Source organism: Wolffia australiana, chromosome 2, assembly GCF_029677425.1.
Source record: "Wolffia australiana isolate 7733 chromosome 2, ASM2967742v1".
NCBI classification, from domain to species: domain Eukaryota; kingdom Viridiplantae; phylum Streptophyta; class Magnoliopsida; order Alismatales; family Araceae; genus Wolffia; species Wolffia australiana.
In genome coordinates this window covers 9,957,297-9,975,076 of record NC_135836.1, presented here as the reverse complement: position 1 = coordinate 9,975,076, position 17,780 = coordinate 9,957,297, and the positions used below count along the sequence as shown (strand labels likewise).

Sequence of the window (17,780 nt, the reverse complement as noted above, 5' to 3'; positions counted from 1 at the left end):
CCATAAAGGGATAAAGGCAAATTATAAAGAGCATAATTAATATATATCTATATATAAAAAATAGAGTAATATTAAAAATAAATATATTAGGAAATGTAAACTTATGATGTCTGAACTCAGAATACAAAAAAATTAAATCTTGTCTTTCATGTGTCCTGTTTCAAATTTTAAAAAAAGTAGGAAATTTAATAGAATTTATGTCTTAACAATTCGCCAAATATGTGATTTTTAAAAAGAAACTTATTCGAGCATATTTTATTAAAGGCGAATAAGACCAAATTATTCTAATTATATATTTATGGATAAAGACCAAAGTGATCAATTTATTTGAGCTTAACATGCTGCACTGATAAACAGTCAAACAGTGTTTTATTTTATGGAACAGTATTCACTATTTATTACTGCACTTGTTTGGCGTTTTCTGGTTTGGAGTTTTGCAGTGCTGATTTGGATGCTCTTAGCCAAAAAAAAATTTGGTATGTGCAATCATTATTTTTTAACATCAGCATTCTTCAATTGCTTTCTCACAGTATGTTTGACACTGACTTATTGGTACTTTTTTAATGAATTGCAAATGACTTTCCGATTTATTAACATCCCTTGAATTTATGTCCTCAGATAAGATTAACAATCTTTGTCAAGTTTTCATGCTGAATATTCCCCCGGGGTAATATTACTTGATCTGCAGTTTCATTGTTCATGTTGTGGCTGGAATCCCAAAGTTGATTCATATTGCAGTTGATTCATTCGATGCTATTTAAAAATAACATCTTTGTTGAAAACCTTTCAATGACTTTCTAAAAATTATTTTTTGATTACTTTATTTATACTATCATTTTATTTCATGATAACATTTTGATATCACTTCCTTCTCACAAATTTGGTATAATCATAATCATTTGTTTGACCCAGATAAGTAGAATTAAGTTGAAACTAACTGATTGTTTCCAAACTTGATTAACGTTTTTCTGTTAAATGGAAAAAATGTTATATATTGTTATGCTTATTTTATTTTGAGATACGTTCAACATATTCCCATGTTTCCAAATCCAAAAGATGATGATGCATAATTTTAAAAGGTATTAAGATACAATTTTCATCTAAGTAAACAATTTTAGTGTTATCAAAAGTTTATAACGATAAAATGACAGTATTATTCAGAAAATTACCAAATTATGAAATCATAATATATACTTTATGATTACACAATTGCTTTTATTGGAAATTTATTATAGGATATTATAGTATGACTGAGAACATCAAATTATGATGAAATGAAAGTAGTAGCGTATTCTAAGCGTGTGCTGCAAAATTAGGACCAAATGAGTAAAGCTTTGTCCCAGTATTGTAAATTGAAGCTTGATCAGGTGCCATCCCTAATTAAGGAAATCATTCCAACATACTAGGACAATCAGAACAAGCCATATATAGCGTTGGACCAAACATAGACTTGGACTTCAACTTTTTAACGAGATTGTAATCTGCCACATGCTCTCTCAAAGGATCTATCAGATCTGTAAGAGCCTCCTGTCATTAGAGTTGCTTACTTCAATATGGAAGATATATATTGAGCCTTTAGGACTTAAAAATTAAACTAAAAGATTCTCTGGATCCAAATCTCAGGTTCTAGAAAGTCTTGTCGGTACAAGGTAATATGAACATTGAAATGTATCATATCTATCAAATTAGAGAGACTAAATTCATAATAAAATATTTACATAAACATTTTATCCAACAATATTTATGCTTTGTATGAACTGCAATAAACTTCAAAATAAATATTTACTGGATCTTACTATATATAACTCATAGACTAGGTATATTCTGCCACTGGGACATAATATAATATGAAAGTTTGATAACTCATGAATGATAACTCAAGAGAAAGAACCATGATGGAAAAAATCCATTTTCCACAGCAATGATAGGGCCAAAAGAAATATGGGCAGTAGAGAATATGAATACCTTGATATACGCTGTAACAATGTCGTTAGCAAGGGAGAAGAGACTATAAGAAAACTCTTTTCCCTTAGTTGAGACACTACCTTTCTTGGGGGTCTCATGGGCCATGCACCTTGCACAGGCTGTTTCTCTGGTATTGCACGTCTAATGAATGCTGACTCCTCTGTTGGTTCATCAGTGTGAATAGTAAACGAAATCTGGAGAAGAACAGAAAAGCACTCTTAATATGTTCAATAAGTATGTGATGAAAGCCGTTTTAAAAAGGTGTTGTCTGTCTTTAAGGACAGAATGAATAAACTTCCAAATTTGAAGTAAAAATATTAGGATGGCTCAAAAATGATGCAAAAGAATTAAAGAGCAAAACCATAAAAGACAGATGTAATGGCATATTGCAAGTAAGAACCCTATTTATGTTTTAGTTTTAACATTACGAAGGTGATTAGTACTTGAATGTAATGAAGAATAAACTAAGTGTTGTGGCCAACCCTGTTTCTTGACTGGCTTCTTGGAATAGTCCTGATGAAAAGCTCATCTATGATGTCCCCCTTGGAAGATTGGCCTTGTGTATATGACGGTTCTCAATGGAATAGACTAGCAGACTCCCATCCCTTGTTCCAGCTAGGAAGCAATCCTCAGGGGTGACAACCAGGGAAGTTAGTGCTTTCCCTATTGCATCATATCTATGCACAATTTCTAAAGAGTGCATCGAACGTAGCGTTATCTGTCCATGATCTCCAGCACAAACAAGAAAATCTCCACAACTACTGAGTTCGATGCAGTTAAGACGGCCGTTTGACTCATGACTGGCGAGCCACTTCCCATTGATCGAGTACAAGTGTAAATGAAGGTCATCCTCAGAGTACAGGATTACCCGTCCACTCTGAGAAACGACCAACTTAGACAAGGCGGACCTGGATGGATGTTGGATGGACCTCGCATACCTTCCCTCCCTCAGCGTGTGAAATGCACAAGTGGCATCTTTGGAACCACTGATCACTATATCAAGTTCGGTGCTCACGAATATGCAGCTGACAATGTCATCGTGTCCGCAAAGAATATGAAACGGGCTTGGATCAATCACTTGGTTCTCATTGGATCTTCCATGGAAAACATTCCACACCATGACCGTAGTATCAAAACTTCCCGTGGCGAGGATGCATCCGTCATTTGACACTGAAACGTAGATGAAACATTATGAGACATTACAGATAAATAGTACATGAAATGTAGAAAGTTTTTGAAGGACATAGACAACAAGAACACTGTGGATCATATCTGTTGTAAACTTCAATATATCCTATATCGATGCAGTTGATATGGATGTCTTTAGTGATAGCAAAGGAGAAGAGAGGGAGCAAGAGGAAGAAAGCTGAAGAGACCTTGGAGAAGAGGAGAGACAAGGAACACGAACACAATTTTCGTTACTCTCTTTTTGCTGCCCTCTTGAGGGTGGTGCTCCAGGCGTTTAAAGAATGAAATGTAGAAATTTGAGAAGAAATGATGGGAATCCCTCTCATGTGATGGGCATCGTATCAATATGCAAATAGTACCTACTATGTTTTAAAGAAATAAATAAGAATAAAAAGGGATACATAATAAGCTTGGCACCTGAAACACAGCTTACGACATCTTTGTGTTGTCTTACAATTTGTACAGTCCTTCCATCATGTACGGATGAGACCTGGAAGCTATTATCCCAGCTTCCACAGGATATAAGGTAGTTCTCAGCTATGGTTTTAACAGTGGCAAAAGTTTGCCTTCCACTCTGGAAGTTCTCTGCAAGAGGAGACCCAGTTTTACGAGGAGAAAGAATATCAGGTCCAATTCCAAAGAACGGTTCCTGCAGATTATGGAAAGCAGTCAGTTATATCAATAACACGATTTTCATGGAAAATAAGATCATTTCTGGATATTTTATGCTGCTTTTTACCTGAGAACTGGAAAACGTGAAGCTTCCACCGGATTGAAGCTGATTCGTCAGCCACAATTTCACGGATAAAATGAATCCCTTGTTGATGATTACGATGTTTGAGTCTAGCAAACCAAGAAAAATAAGAGGAGACTGAAACTGAATGGGAGGAGAAATGATGGATGTCAAGGTGATTGACGATGGAGCAAAATATAAAGGACGCGCAATAGGAATAGGTGGGCCCCTTCTCGGATGCTTTTTCCGGAAAAGCTGGATTGGCGTCTGTCCAAAATTTGCAATTTGATCTTCTATAGCAGATCTCTGAAGTTCATCCTCAATCAATTCCAAATCAACAGCACCTTCATATGTCAGGTAGTAGAACACATTAGCGGCCTGCAAATTGGATCAAAGTTTTTTTAGATATTCTATGACATATGACATGGCTTCCATGCAGAAAAATAAAAATAAATGTTCTCTACCTCAACTGCTGGTTTTCCACGCTGCTTGTAGCCAAATATTAGGTCTACCCAGTGGTGGAGATTAGAACTCACAAATTCACTTTCCAATGCTTCCCGATGTTGGTAGATAAACTCCTCAGGGGATCCCTGATGAAGAATCATTAAGCTACATCAGCTCAATGAAAATGCACTTCATAATCAAGAAAGATAAAATGGATCAGTGCGAAGCTATCAGGGAATAATAATACAAATAATGGGTGGAAGCATGCAATGCTTATATTCAGCTCGCGTAGTATAAGCCCTCAGATTGGAAATAAAAGTCATTTTTTGAAGCGTGAGATAAGAAACTGAAGTTCTTATCAGGGAGTGGATGGGAAAAGAGGGGGACAATGGCAGTAAGATTGTAGAAAGAAAAGAGGAGGGAACTGGTGGAATGGATGTTGTCCAGAGGGTAGATATCGGAGAGATACAAATCACACGGGAGAGTCATATGAGGAATGAACAGAACAATTTACCTGTCTGCCTTCCCCAAGGGAAAATGGAAAACTAACCTACAAAGGACAATGACTAAAGTAACCCTATCAGGAATTACATAAATGCCCCGAGTTGGTTTAATGATGTAAATACCCCTAGATACAACTGGAATCAAATCAGTATGCTCTTAAAACATGAAACAATTTTTCATAAGATAATTTTTCAAAAATTACTTAAACAAATCTAAAAGATATCACCAGAATACTTGGAATAAAAAGTAATGTACCTTCAAAATTCAAGGCAATTAGCTCAAAGATTTGTACATGAAAGCAAAATATCAAGCTGTGATATGCGATAATTAAGTAATATAATTCTGCAGAAGTAAAATTCAGACAGCATAATACCCATTATAATGGTTCATGGAGTCTAAACTTTAGCAACCTAGGAAAATAGATGATCATTTCCAAGAACTTGATACTTTAATCTGACGAGTAAATTAGAACTGTGATGATAAGGAGGGGCCTCTCTATGTGTTGGTTGCATTAACCTTCAACGTAAAGAAGTCATCCGTGAAGAAGTTAGCCGTCAAGGTTGACTAGTATCCTTTGGCCCTGAATGTGACCTAGGCAAAAGCTGTTCCTTGGTCCCTAACTTCATCTCCTCCACAGTCTGATTTTCTGCATGAGATCTGAGTAGGAACACCTGGCATGAAGAAAACCCTAGAACCTTGACAAGAACCTAAGTTCTTAACTTGGAAATAAAAGGGGAAGAGAGTTTAGACTCCTGCCTGTCCTGAAGAGACTTTAGTCACAGGCCTGGCATGAAGAGAGAGAGATAATGTAGGCCCAATATCATTGAGAGAGGAGAAACGGCGAGATGAATTTTGACAAGAAAGATAGGGTAACGAAACCACTTTGATATTTATTATCGGCAGCCTTCCTAAAGGGAGGACCACCATATAAAGGGAAACACGCACAGAAAAAAAGCAGCCTAAAGTACCCCTTAGTGGGTGAAAATGAAAGTAATGCCCCGAAGTAAATGGCATTTGCTCTTTTTCCCTTAAAGGCATTTGCCCCAAAGTTAGACTCCTTTTGGCTAGAGGAGCAAATTGTTTTGTTCTGTACCATTTACTAGTACAAAGAAACTTTCTACTAACTGGTTCCTTTACAGATGCTACGGGTATTATATACCATGTAATATCATGGATAGTTTTTTTTTTAAGGAAAGGTAGAGGAGATCGCACAAAGTCGGTGACCCTCCTTATGGGATAATAATGTAAAATCGCTAAGTACAAGTAGGGCCTAAAAGGCTAACTGGGGCCTTGGCCCCGGGCTTTTACACCATGCAGCGGAAAAACCCCCAGATGCTTGTACCACAGTGTCCATTGATGCTTCACATTCTTTGAAGATGACTGCGTTCCTGTGCAACCATAATGCCCAGAACACTACGAAGGGTCCAAACAGCCGCTCTTGCCCCTTGAGTGCACCATTCTATATTAAGTCCCAAAAGGCTTCCTCTGGGGAGATATCCACCCCCGTGATTGGCTGGTGGGTCCACATTACTCAGCAAAAAGAGCATCCAAAGAAGAGGTGGGTGCAATTTTCATCACCATTTGCGCACATAGCACAATGCACCGAAGATTTTAGGAGCCATATCTCCCGGACAACCTTCGTCACTGGTCTTCATTGGAGGAGCAGCCAACAGAAAAAATTCACCTTAAGGGGGAACTTTTGTCCCCTGATGCGACAGGTCACGTGTCACACGTGTGAAGGATCCTCAGTTAGTCCCCTACATGTCTACGTCTGAGATTCACATAAGCATCCCGAACATAGAGATGCACCCATCCACTCCCATCCATCCTATGTCACTCTAAGCGGGTGTACACGTATTAGGGTTTGTTGCAATTTCGTATAATCTTCCACTCTTTGGTCAGACAGGGTGTCACATAGGCATGGGATCCATGCACCATCCCAGCACTCTCTGTGGCATGGGTGGTCCTTGCAAGGGCGAACAGGAGCAGGAATTATGTCTTCAATGCACCTTGGGGGGACCATGCATCTAGCGAAAACAGGAATGTTGCGCCATTACCCAGCTTGGCTTCGAAGGAATCTTGGACATGAGGAAACACCTGCCTCAGGCCTTATCGTGATGTGGAGGCTGCTCGGATTGGAGCCCTCACTCATTCCATGATATGCAATTCATGGCCATACAAGATTATCCCCTTCCTCAGCTCCTAGTGGTATCCCGATCCATCTGTTATCTTCTTACTCCCTGCCTCTGAGAGCTGGAATCCCTATCTTCTTCCTCCCTACAGCTGACTACTGACTCATCCACTGCAGTACGGTCATCCATTGCAGTGTTCCTCTCGTCCACGGGCTTCTTGAATTTTCAATCATAGTTTCCATGGCTTGAAACTGTCTCCTCTCTATGTCCCACCTCTGCTCCCTTCATACTCTTGTCATTCAGTTCCTTCGTGTTTTCCTCAACAACAGTGAGCTCCTCTTCTAAGGTTCCACGCTGCTCAAACAATTGACCTACCTTGCCCGATTCCACAAAATGTAGGCAATCTCCTTTCCCAGCTACCAGCCATACTTTTGCGCCTGTCTCATCAATAAGTTTGCCAAAAATATCCCCCTTCATGATCGGCCACCCCATGTGCAATCTTCTCGGTGCTACAAGCTTGGTTCCTCCCACCATTCTTTCTCCCTCTGATTCGGTCAAAGCAGCAGGACGCTTGCCCTCCGAGATGACCCTCTCATCTTGTAAATCTATAAGCTTTCGTCTACTCTTCAGCCAGGCGTTTGGAGTGCTATCCTTCAATTGCGTGTCATCTGCTAAAGGGGTTTTTGTCGTCGACGAAGCCTGAGATGCCACTGTCTCGTCAAGATCCTCTCTGTTAGTAGTCATCATCCCGTTGGATTCTTCGTTTACTTTCTCTGCCATCAGCGGAGCCTCCAACAGTTATTGGCTGTCGACAGACTTCATTAATAATTCAGCACGCCCATGTTGTGTCTCCGTCAATGAGATTGCCTTTCCCGTGCAGCTCCTATCCTCCACCCCTTGCAACCTCATGGATAGTTGCCCTCAATGACAGATTAGAAACGGTATGTGTCGCATTAGATAAAATCTGCTGGATAAGAAAGCCTTGTAAGAAGGAAACAAAAGTTAATATTTGGTAGCACATAAACCTGTAATAACGGAAGTACCTCAACGAGAATCATATTGCTCTGGTAGGATGACAATTGGATCAGGCACAGAGACTTGATTTCCATGTCTTAAGAGAGAATAATTTAGGATGAGAAAACACTCATGCTCCATTACTATCTATTGGATCCGTTGGAGATTTTCCTCTCATGAGAGGAGGTTATCATAAAGATATTCTTAAGGTCTAATTCTGACAAATATAGAAGTTGGTGGAGAAAAATACCAACACATTAGAATGATACAGTTCCAACAGATAGAGGCCAGCAAAGGAATGAAGAATTAAATATAATTTTGGACAGTAAAAAGTGACTTTCTCAAAAGACATTTTGACTCCATAAACATCTAAAAGGCATTTCCATACCTTTGCCCAAAGTGGGAGGGAAACATCACTTAATGGTTCTCCATCTTGCTTCACACCAAGATGATAGTTATTGGAGTTCACAAGAAAATCTGGCATGTAAAAGAATTCAGGTATGAGCTCCTTCACATCACTCGTATTTGACAAACAATTCTTGTATGTGCCTTCAATGCTCTGGAATAGACGGTCGGCATGGTCAAACTTTCCGCCCTGCTCATAGAACCCACCATTACTCAAAAGCAATCCAAATTTTCAACAGTAAAATAGTTGATCAGTTCCTGAAGAGAGATTTCTTATCATGGATGCATCAAACAAATGGATAATTAAATTTTCCAAAAAGCCAACAAAGAAGCCCAAAATCATATCAGCCCAACTGTTTGTGTCAATTGTCGATGTAAAAAATTATAAAACGGGGCATCAAATTTTAAATGACGAGAATACCGACGGAAGAACATAACTATAAACTCTAATAGAAACAGAAACCTTCTCCACCAGAAACCATGCTAAGAAAATCACGTATCTACAAGAGTGTTCTATTGAAAGATCAATAAGTCATGAATACCTGGAGTGCACGATGAAGGGCTGTAAAAGGTTCCATTCTAATCATGTAAAAGAGCACAATCCCCATGCTTGAATAGTGAGAGCCATAGTAAAAGCTGAAATTAAAAGAAGCATGTTCAGAAGGCCAACAGGTAAAACTGTGGCAGCTATATCTGGTCCATTAGATATATGGATAAAGATCTTTCCCTCCATAACATCACCTTGGAATTTCAGGGTCGCAAAAGTTGTGATATCTATCCTCAAATACCTACGCAGACAACAACCATTTTCTCATCAGTTTAGATTTAATCTAGGAAATTCAAAAAAAAAAGAACATTTTACCTGAAACCGCTTCATATCTAGTGCACCGACAGGCTTTCTAAGATCCCTAAAGGTGGATGACTTGTTGAAGTCAAGTTTCTCGGAAGTGTAATCAGCCAGAACCCATGGAAAGATGGGATATTGAGTTAAATCATTATATGATCTACCGGCAAGTGTATTGAGAATCATTAGATATTCAAAGTTGCTTAATTCCCTTCTTCTCCAACTTTCTCGAGCAGTTTCTGCCATCTCAATTGCTACTCGACGATCAACAAAGGTTACCGATCTCCCCTTTACCCCAGTGCTTCCTCGAGGTAATGATAATTCATTTCTCAATGAAACAATCAGCATACCCACCTGTTTCGCATCATTTGAAGATGCAAAGTTGAAAAAAACAGGACAAACAGAGTCATCAAAGAATACTTCTATCGCAGTGTATTGAAGTAAGTATCTGCTCCAGTGGACTGCTTTGACCTGCGTGCGAAAAAAGACACCAATTTTCAACATAAAATTCACTATAATTTCAAGCATGCTGATTTAAAACATTTAAATGTTGGGACCTTGTGAATACTCCATCTTCGATGGCGCTTGAATTTCTTAGTGTATGTTGGGGAACCCAAAAATGGAGCGTTTTTAGATCCAATATCAAGATTTGGAACCCTTTTCTGCTTGTGACTCCCAGTCAATTTGTCTTGCTTCTCTGAACCAGAGGCGTTAAATTTGTCAAAGTGTTTGAATGCAGACGATCCACCTGTACCTTCAACAAGAAATTCACTGAAGAAATATAATGTATTTCGCAGAAGAGCGAGGCGCCCACCCAGCTTCCCCTTCATCATCACAAGCACACAAGGAATGGACTGCAACACCTGAAAATTAATCTCATCTGTCAGCACTTCAGGTGGCCAAGACTTCTGCTTATATGGATATTCAACATTATACATACCTCATTTGTTTCTGTATCAGCAAGTGTCAATGAAAAATCTGTCACATTGTAAACATTTTTTCCATTGTTTTTATCATCTGGAACCTGAGTTGCCCTGACGCTGATGGGAATGTTGATTCCTTCTCTCGTACTCCCAGTTTCAGATACATTATCGATAATCCCTGAATCTACTTTACCAGAAACTCCTTGAAATTCCTTTTGAAGGAAACTCTTCATATGATCAGAAATGATACTAATTTTAGGAGGGGACTCTGAAACTGGACTAATAGATTGAGGCTGATTACTGCTTGGAGGGAGACAGAGTCCATAGTCAAAATGATAGTTCCTTCTCAACTTGGATCTACACCGAAGCTTATCTTCAGTTTTGTCTAGCTTCCACCAGGTCACAGAATCATTAGGAAAGGGATTAGTGCACCAGGGACCTCGTTCATTACTCAGATAACGGATCATGTGGACCCACCGCTCCTGAATTGGAATGGATATATATCAAATATAATTTGAATTTAAAAGAAATAAGAAAGGCAGAAAGAGGACTCACAGCAGTTATCTGATGTTTCTCGTCATAAGCTAACTGATATGCTTCCCGTCTACTATCATCTGAAGCAAGAGTTCTACTCGTATTCATCACAACCTCCTCTTCAAATATCTTCTGCTGATTCATTTCTGAAACAGAAACATCTTTTTGTTTCATGCAGAGATCCTCCAACTGCTTCAGTCGTTCAGAGATTGAATTTTTGATGTAAGTTACTTCATCGACAACCTATCCAAGAAGGTTAAAGGAAAAAGTCAGTAGTAAATGGGAAAAACATAAATGAGCATCTTTATTCTGCACATTACTCCTGCAGTTTTGATGAAAATGAAACATGAAATAGAAAAGAGTACTTTACTGTAAAGGTTCAAAACATACTTCAACAATAACTTTTTCCTTCTGAAGTACAGAAAGCAATGATGCTGGATCCTCCTTTCTAACCAATATATCAATTGTATCACCCACGCCTGAGGTACCCGAAGCAATCATAGACTTCCAGAGGTTAATTATTTCGATGATCAGAAGCCAGATAGTATTTACTCTGGTCATATCATCCAGTGTTTCACAAAATGAACTCAGATTGGCCAAAGACCTGCAAATAAACAAACTAGTTCATAAAAAAAAGAGAACTCAAATCATCTTCCATCAACTAAAACTGAAGAGTACCAGAGAAAAAGCTGAACTCTGTTGTTGAGTTGTTCGTCCTCAGATGACAGAATAGTGATCAAGACAGAACAAAATTGCTGAACTGCGGCAGATGCTTTCTCTGCGGGACCTCTGCAGAGATAGAAAAGCACCAGATGAAAGATAATACGAGGGCATCTTTCATTCCTCAGCAGCATCGCTTTATCCATGTGTTTTCCAGTCCTTCCACCAAAGGCACCACCTACTCCCCCAGAGAGTGCTGCGGCCATCTCAGTCGCTGGGATGTTCAGGGATTCCACTAGACCACGAGCCCTTTGGCCTAGTGATGGTCCTCCAGAAGCAGGATCCTTACTTTGAGTCTTTCTTGCTGTTTTTCCACTCATCTCACTGGTAATTCTCCAGATATTTTCACACAGAACCCACTGATCAGCACTAGGAGAATCATTAGAACTTGATGATGCATCGCCATTCCAAGAAATTCTACAGAAAAAAATCGCATCGTGGATTTATACACAATAACTTTAATGATTATAATGAATTTGAAGTAAGAGTTTTAAATATGAAGATGACGAGCAATTAGGGTTCGCAATATGAAAAAACATAACCAATAATCAATGGATGAAAGAGATGAGAAAAACAAAAATGTCCATTTGTAGTTTTCTTAAATATATATCAAAATCGTTTATTTTTTATAACAAAATTCTTTAGTTCCATGCAAAATTCTCTTGAATAAGTATTTTTGGGGATACTGTCCAGGTGCAAGATTTGGAAAAATGGAGCCAAAAACTAACTTCAGAGAGTGTTTAACTAAAATAAAGATGGCATATTGATAGAGGCACAAGAAGATGAACCGACATCACAAACACAAGAACAAGGGCAACATCATCATGTATCCCTCCGCAATACATTGTGTGATCAGTAAGATTATGTAAAACTGCTTCCAAAAAATTAACGTTGTTCACTTAAACCCGATTTTTTACGCTAGTCTTTCTTGAATTCTTGCATTGTAAATGAACAACCAGAAGACAGAGGTTCACCTTGGAAGATCGCCAACACATTCAGATTTCATGATTTCCTCAATGCCTGAAGCAAAGTCACTTCCAGATTGCCCGCAAGAAAACAAAACAATTGTGGACAATCCACCTGTGGGAAACTACATAATTTTTTGAAGCAACACCATTAGTTATTGTGACATTCAGGTAATAACAAGAGGGACAGGTTAAGCGCCAATACCGGGAATTTATCAAAATTTTCATTGATAAGCATCTCATCAAGGAGCTTTAAAAGATATAATGTATTGTCCCGGCATGGTTGTGTCAGTAACATGGCATCTTGCTGTGCCACTTCTAGAAGTCCGGTCGTCAAATCCACAAAGATATGTTGAAGCAATCGGTGATTTGGCAACTGGCCCTGGATGAAGATTAACAAAGCAATATCACATTTCCACAGAGCTTTATTTACACTAAGTTTGACCAAATGAAACGGAGTAATGAAAAAATATCACATCATACATTTTTAAAGCTGAGTAAGAGATAATTCACAGTTTCTTCTAATCGTTGCCAACCACCTCTGACAGCTAAAATGTAGTGGGAGAGAATAACACAAAACACAGCCCTCACAAGCTTTTCTGCCTTCTCATTATGTTCTGAATCAGAAACAGCATCCTGAGATTGAAATTTCTGAGCTACATACAGTTCTACAGATGTCTCCAGCCAGCAGCTCCAACCGATTTCCTGTCAATGAACATCAGAATTTTATTTTATCATACGAACTAGAGATGAATGGAGGAGAAGAGAAGAGGATTACCATCACAGCCTCGATATTAGATGGTTTTGAATGAAGAAGTTCCAGAAGATCCACCATAATCTTCTCTTGAACAGTACAGTCTTCACAGCGACCCAGGACCTTAAAAATGAGCAAAAGAATGTGTGGAAGAATGAAATGAGATGAGGAAATAGGAATTTCACTCTTCGTAGACTGAACATGGTCGCGTCTTTGTAAAACCTGAAATCATATTGGAGATGATAAAATTAGAACAATGGAGAGGCATAGAACTCTAGGCTCAGTCTGATATGAGATTACCAACCTGTTTCGGACTGGCTCCACCCAGAAGAACATCAAACAATGTTGCAAATAAGTTCTCTGACAAAGGGAACCTCAAGAGTCGCTCAGAGACTGCATTGAGAATGGAATGTAATCTTATGTTTTCTTCCTTTCTGTCAATCTCAGGGAAAGACTTAGGCCGTCCAATGGTGAGACTGAAGAATCTCGAAACTTTTTTGTCCGAAGGTAAACCTAAAAGAAGTTTTCCCAAAAAATGTAGAGCCAGCAACCTTACCGGCTCTGAATCCCTATACATCAAACATTAAGATACCTAAATTCCTCCCCATGATTTGTGATATTTAGTCAAGATGAACAGAAATTACAGTAGAAACAACACAACAACAGACTTAATGACAAAAAATCTTACAAACTGATCAATTCTCTGTGAAGAATTTCTCTGCGCCATGATATTGATACGGTCCTTACTCGGACCTATCAACAAACAAAAAGAAGGCGCCAAGTGACAGAACCCACATGTGCCGCAGGAGCAGCACATGTATCTTCAAACTAACAGCACTTTCAGAAGGTTATGAATAAAGCAACAGAAGACTCATCGTGCACCCTTCCTGGAAATCAAGAACTTGTTTAAGTCACAGGGGGAGCAGAGATTCTCCAGCTCGAGGAGAAAATAGTGTCCAATCTGGCCAGTCCTCTATCTCTCAGTTTCCTATTATTCTCTTCTCATCCGTCATACATTACTGTCAGCAAGATTCAAGTCTTATATTGTGTCATATATTAGAACTCCGTCGATCTTGATTTGGTAGTCAAACACTGATTTGGGTTTTCTCGGAATTTAATCTTTGTAGGATCGCAGATCTTATCAATATATCATCGTTAAAAACTAAATACATCTGAAAAACTTAACAAATTTATGCAGAAACGAATATTGATTTAAAAGAAAACACAAACTGAAGAATATAGAACAAGTGAAAAGGAAAAAACTCCATTATCAGCTTGAGTGAGAAATTAAAATGATGAGAAAGATGAACATCCAAAGCTGGAATGTTTATCTTCCACTAACCACAATCTACCCCGCAAGTTGTATTTCTACCTCAAGAGTATTTAATCTCAGATAAAAAAGTTACAGGAAAATATATTATACCATTCCTTGAAATTATGAAAAAAGACAATAACAAAAAGAATGGAGCAATAAATTAGTTTTACTGACCTGCACAGGAGATTGAGGAAAATCTGACAGCCTCCAAGAAAATCAACATGTTCTAGAAAGGAAGATAGAGAAGAACTTTGAGAGAGAAGACGAATAACCATATGCAAGACGTCCTCAATGCATAACAAATCTTGACTTCTTTCCAGAAAAGACAAGAGAGCCTTTACATCTGTACTTGAAATATTTTGCCTGAAAAACTACCCTAAAAGATCAGAACCTTTCCAATTATCAAAAATTTACAACATCATAATATAAATAACAATGAGAAATTGGTTGGATGCTTGGTTGCCACAAGGCACTTTGAGAGAGGCATTTCATTGCTTATGTGCGAGCACAGTGCCCTAATTCCACGGTAGGGGAATGTTGGGACAGAAGATCGAACCCGATCATATATGGTGCTCTGTCAGATCAATGGGTGGCAGAATTTCTGGACATGCAGCAATCCATGTTGCAGAACAGCCCCCAAAACGGGAACAAGATGACTGGGAATGAGTCGACAGCCATTTTTTCAGTTTGAAGGGCTTACACAAGGATCAGGGAGGAGCATGTGGAGCAGACAACCATCGGTGCATGTAGGGTCATTTGGAGACAAAAATTCCCGCTGAAGCACAGATGTTTGGATGGCTTTGACTGAGAAAGAGATTAGAGACTAGTGTTTTTTCGCCAAAGGATGTACCTGGATACATCGACAGTCTGTGAGTCATGCTCACTAGGGGATAAGGATTGCAAGTACCAGTTTTTTGGGTGCCCTTTTTCTCATACGATCTCGACCAGCCAAGTGATACCATCAGTGGATGTGACCTCAGAGAGGATTTTTGAGACTGAATCCCAAGAGGATCTAGAAGGGAGGACAGGGGAAGAGTAATGGTGGTGCTTTGGGTAATATGGCTGCACCGAAACGAGGTGCTGTTATGGGAAGGAAGACTTTTACCAATGGGGTTGTCCAGGAGGTGGAGGGAATCTTGGGACCCTGGTTTCTGCAGGATGTGTATTGAAAGGAGAAGGTTTGAACAGGTTTGGATATGTCGACAGGGGCCCGTTTGAATTTTACCTGGGTGGTCCCCATTTCATCAGTTGATCATCCCTTTTGTTTTTCTTTAAAAAAAAAAAGGAATAGTAATGAGAAATTATTTTTTAAAAGCCCTCAGTAATTCAAAACGCAGCACCAAAAAGGTTAGGAATGTTCTCAACTATACATAGATAATATAGAGTATCCACTGTAAGCAGCAGATTAACCAAAAGCTGGACAAGTATCAAGTTGGCTCGAAGATATACCAATTTGTTTATGAGTTATCTTGTGATGTAGCCCATTGGGGGATGTTTCTATTTATCTATCATTGGCAAAATGCTCACATAGATGGGGATCATGGCTCTTTTATTAAAAATTTCTGCCCAAACACAAGCTCTTTGTCTTTGATACTTTCAAAGTATTGAGAGGACTTGGTAATCTATTAGAGAGAGTATGTTCTGGATCTGTTGCAAGATTCAGGGCTCCTACAGTTCAAGCCTACTGACTCCCCAATGGACCTTAATTCAAATTCGACCCTGAAGCCAGATAATTCTTATTTCACTCTAACTTGCCCGGAAACATTTATGACACCAGTGCGATTTGTGATTTTTAACTGCCCTTTTCATTCCCCACTTGACTGTTGTCATGTCCATTCTTCAGTCTAGGCAGCTAGGACCACGAATAATTACCGGATCAAAAAAAATGATGTGTATGCACTTGAGGCAGATATTTAATAGGAGCAAGATGGGTAGCAAGTTGGCTATGAATTATTCAAAAATTTGGAAGTGGTTTTAAAAACACAAATTCTTATGTTGCTCAGAATACTAATTTGTAGGGATGAATAAGAGAATACCTCAAAGTCATCTCAGCCAGACTCAACAAAAGAAGACGAATTTTGTGAATTTCATCGAAGTTTAGTCTTCTCGTAGTAATGATCTTACTTGATGAACGCAAATGGGGAAGGATCCCATAGGATGAATAGTTATCTACTTTCTCAGAATAGAACTGCTGAATTATATCCAGAAACCATGGGAAGCCGCGTAGCTTTATCAAGAGGCTTGGATTACTTTCAAAATAGCTTGCAAGAAGCATATATAATTCCCTCTGCACATTAAACTCAGCAAACATCCAAATGTAAGGGTTCAAGTAGATCCATGAAATTGCATCGGTCACTAGCTCCGATTTGCCTGATTTCAACAAATACCAGTTAAATGAGGTTTAAACAGAATCAAACCAAGGAAGAAGAATATAAGAGGTAAGCATGATTTTTCACAGTACCTGACTCTTTTAAGACATCAAGCATCCTTTTTAAAGATAGAAAAAAGTGCATATTTAGTTGCAGCGGAGAAACACACTGCAATAGAAATCCCAGAACAGAAAAACCTGACAGTAAATGCATCTGTTCCTGATTTGCTGAGTTTTCTTCTATAACAGACGTTATGAGATCCAAAATATCTGCAACTAGTTTATTTCTCTCACTCTTCTGGTGTGATGATAATTCTTTTTCCTCACAATCTACATCAGAAATAGCCAACTGAGCCAAGAGAGGAAATAATGCAGAAACACCACCAACACAGTATATAATCTCTTTCAACATACGACGAGAGCATATCAGGGTTCCATCCATAACCTCTGCTTCAAATATCTTTTTATTCATGTTGTGGTCCATACATGAGGAATTAAACAAAATTCTTCCTGCACTTGCCTGCAAAACAAAAACATTACATTGATGTTTCAAAAAAACATTTTTGCATAAGTCACACAGACTGATACTGAGAGAAGTATAACCTGAGCACTAATTGAAAATATTATTTTTGATGTGAGGCCATCTTTCAGGTCACTAGCCCCCATGTGATTAAAAGTTGAGGGAAACTCTTTCGGAACAAATGAATACATGTAATCTGGTCCCAAAAAATAAATCGCCTTGACTTGATCTTGGGAAATAGCATCATTGAAAAGATAACTAGGGCCCATTTGACCAGCGAATGGAAATAACTCTTCGTCAGGAAGCTGAGAAACATCTTCAATATTAACACTCAGTCTCATTCCGATAGTGCAGCATGTAAGACTATCAGTGATCTTTGGGTACCTGAGATTAGAAAATAAGAGAACATAGGTACAGTAAAACCCCTTGTATGCAACAAAGATTTATTCATT

The 17,780-nt window shown here is 38.6% G+C and overlaps 1 protein-coding gene across 3 annotated transcripts in view; it reads right to left on the bottom strand.

The window, feature by feature from the left end:
* Positions 1 to 1,323: 1,323 nt before the first annotated feature.
* LOC144716778 (binding protein) overlaps positions 1,324 to 17,780 on the bottom strand; it is a 92,611-nt gene continuing 76,154 nt past the window's right edge. Inside the window, exons 20-43 of one of the 3 annotated variants that reach the window (XR_013584990.1) lie at positions 17,412 to 17,712; positions 16,902 to 17,328; positions 16,477 to 16,810; positions 14,615 to 14,803; positions 13,430 to 13,694; positions 13,150 to 13,347; positions 12,855 to 13,076; positions 12,577 to 12,753; positions 12,381 to 12,496; positions 11,365 to 11,823; positions 11,077 to 11,290; positions 10,708 to 10,929; positions 10,170 to 10,634; positions 9,787 to 10,092; positions 9,248 to 9,700; positions 9,127 to 9,173; positions 8,928 to 9,021; positions 8,369 to 8,575; positions 4,351 to 4,476; positions 3,893 to 4,264; positions 3,571 to 3,802; positions 2,448 to 3,135; positions 1,966 to 2,159; positions 1,324 to 1,527 (exon numbers count right to left, since the gene is read on the bottom strand). Coding sequence is in view for 1 of the 3 variants with exons in the window: in XM_078592023.1 (XP_078448149.1) it covers positions 2,495 to 3,135; positions 3,571 to 3,802; positions 3,893 to 4,264; positions 4,351 to 4,476; positions 8,369 to 8,575; positions 8,928 to 9,021; positions 9,127 to 9,173; positions 9,248 to 9,700; positions 9,787 to 10,092; positions 10,170 to 10,634; positions 10,708 to 10,929; positions 11,077 to 11,290; positions 11,365 to 11,823; positions 12,381 to 12,496; positions 12,577 to 12,753; positions 12,855 to 13,076; positions 13,150 to 13,347; positions 13,430 to 13,694; positions 14,615 to 14,803; positions 16,477 to 16,810; positions 16,902 to 17,328; positions 17,412 to 17,712 (6,067 nt within the window). In the remaining 2 variants the exon portion in view is untranslated. Of the gene's footprint in view, positions 1,528 to 1,870; positions 2,160 to 2,447; positions 3,136 to 3,570; positions 3,803 to 3,892; positions 4,265 to 4,350; positions 4,477 to 8,368; positions 8,576 to 8,927; positions 9,022 to 9,126; positions 9,174 to 9,247; positions 9,701 to 9,786; positions 10,093 to 10,169; positions 10,635 to 10,707; positions 10,930 to 11,076; positions 11,291 to 11,364; positions 11,824 to 12,380; positions 12,497 to 12,576; positions 12,754 to 12,854; positions 13,077 to 13,149; positions 13,348 to 13,429; positions 13,695 to 14,614; positions 14,804 to 16,476; positions 16,811 to 16,901; positions 17,329 to 17,411; positions 17,713 to 17,780 lie in introns of those variants that run through there. The other 2 variants (XR_013584991.1, XM_078592023.1) reach the window with 2 other exon arrangements.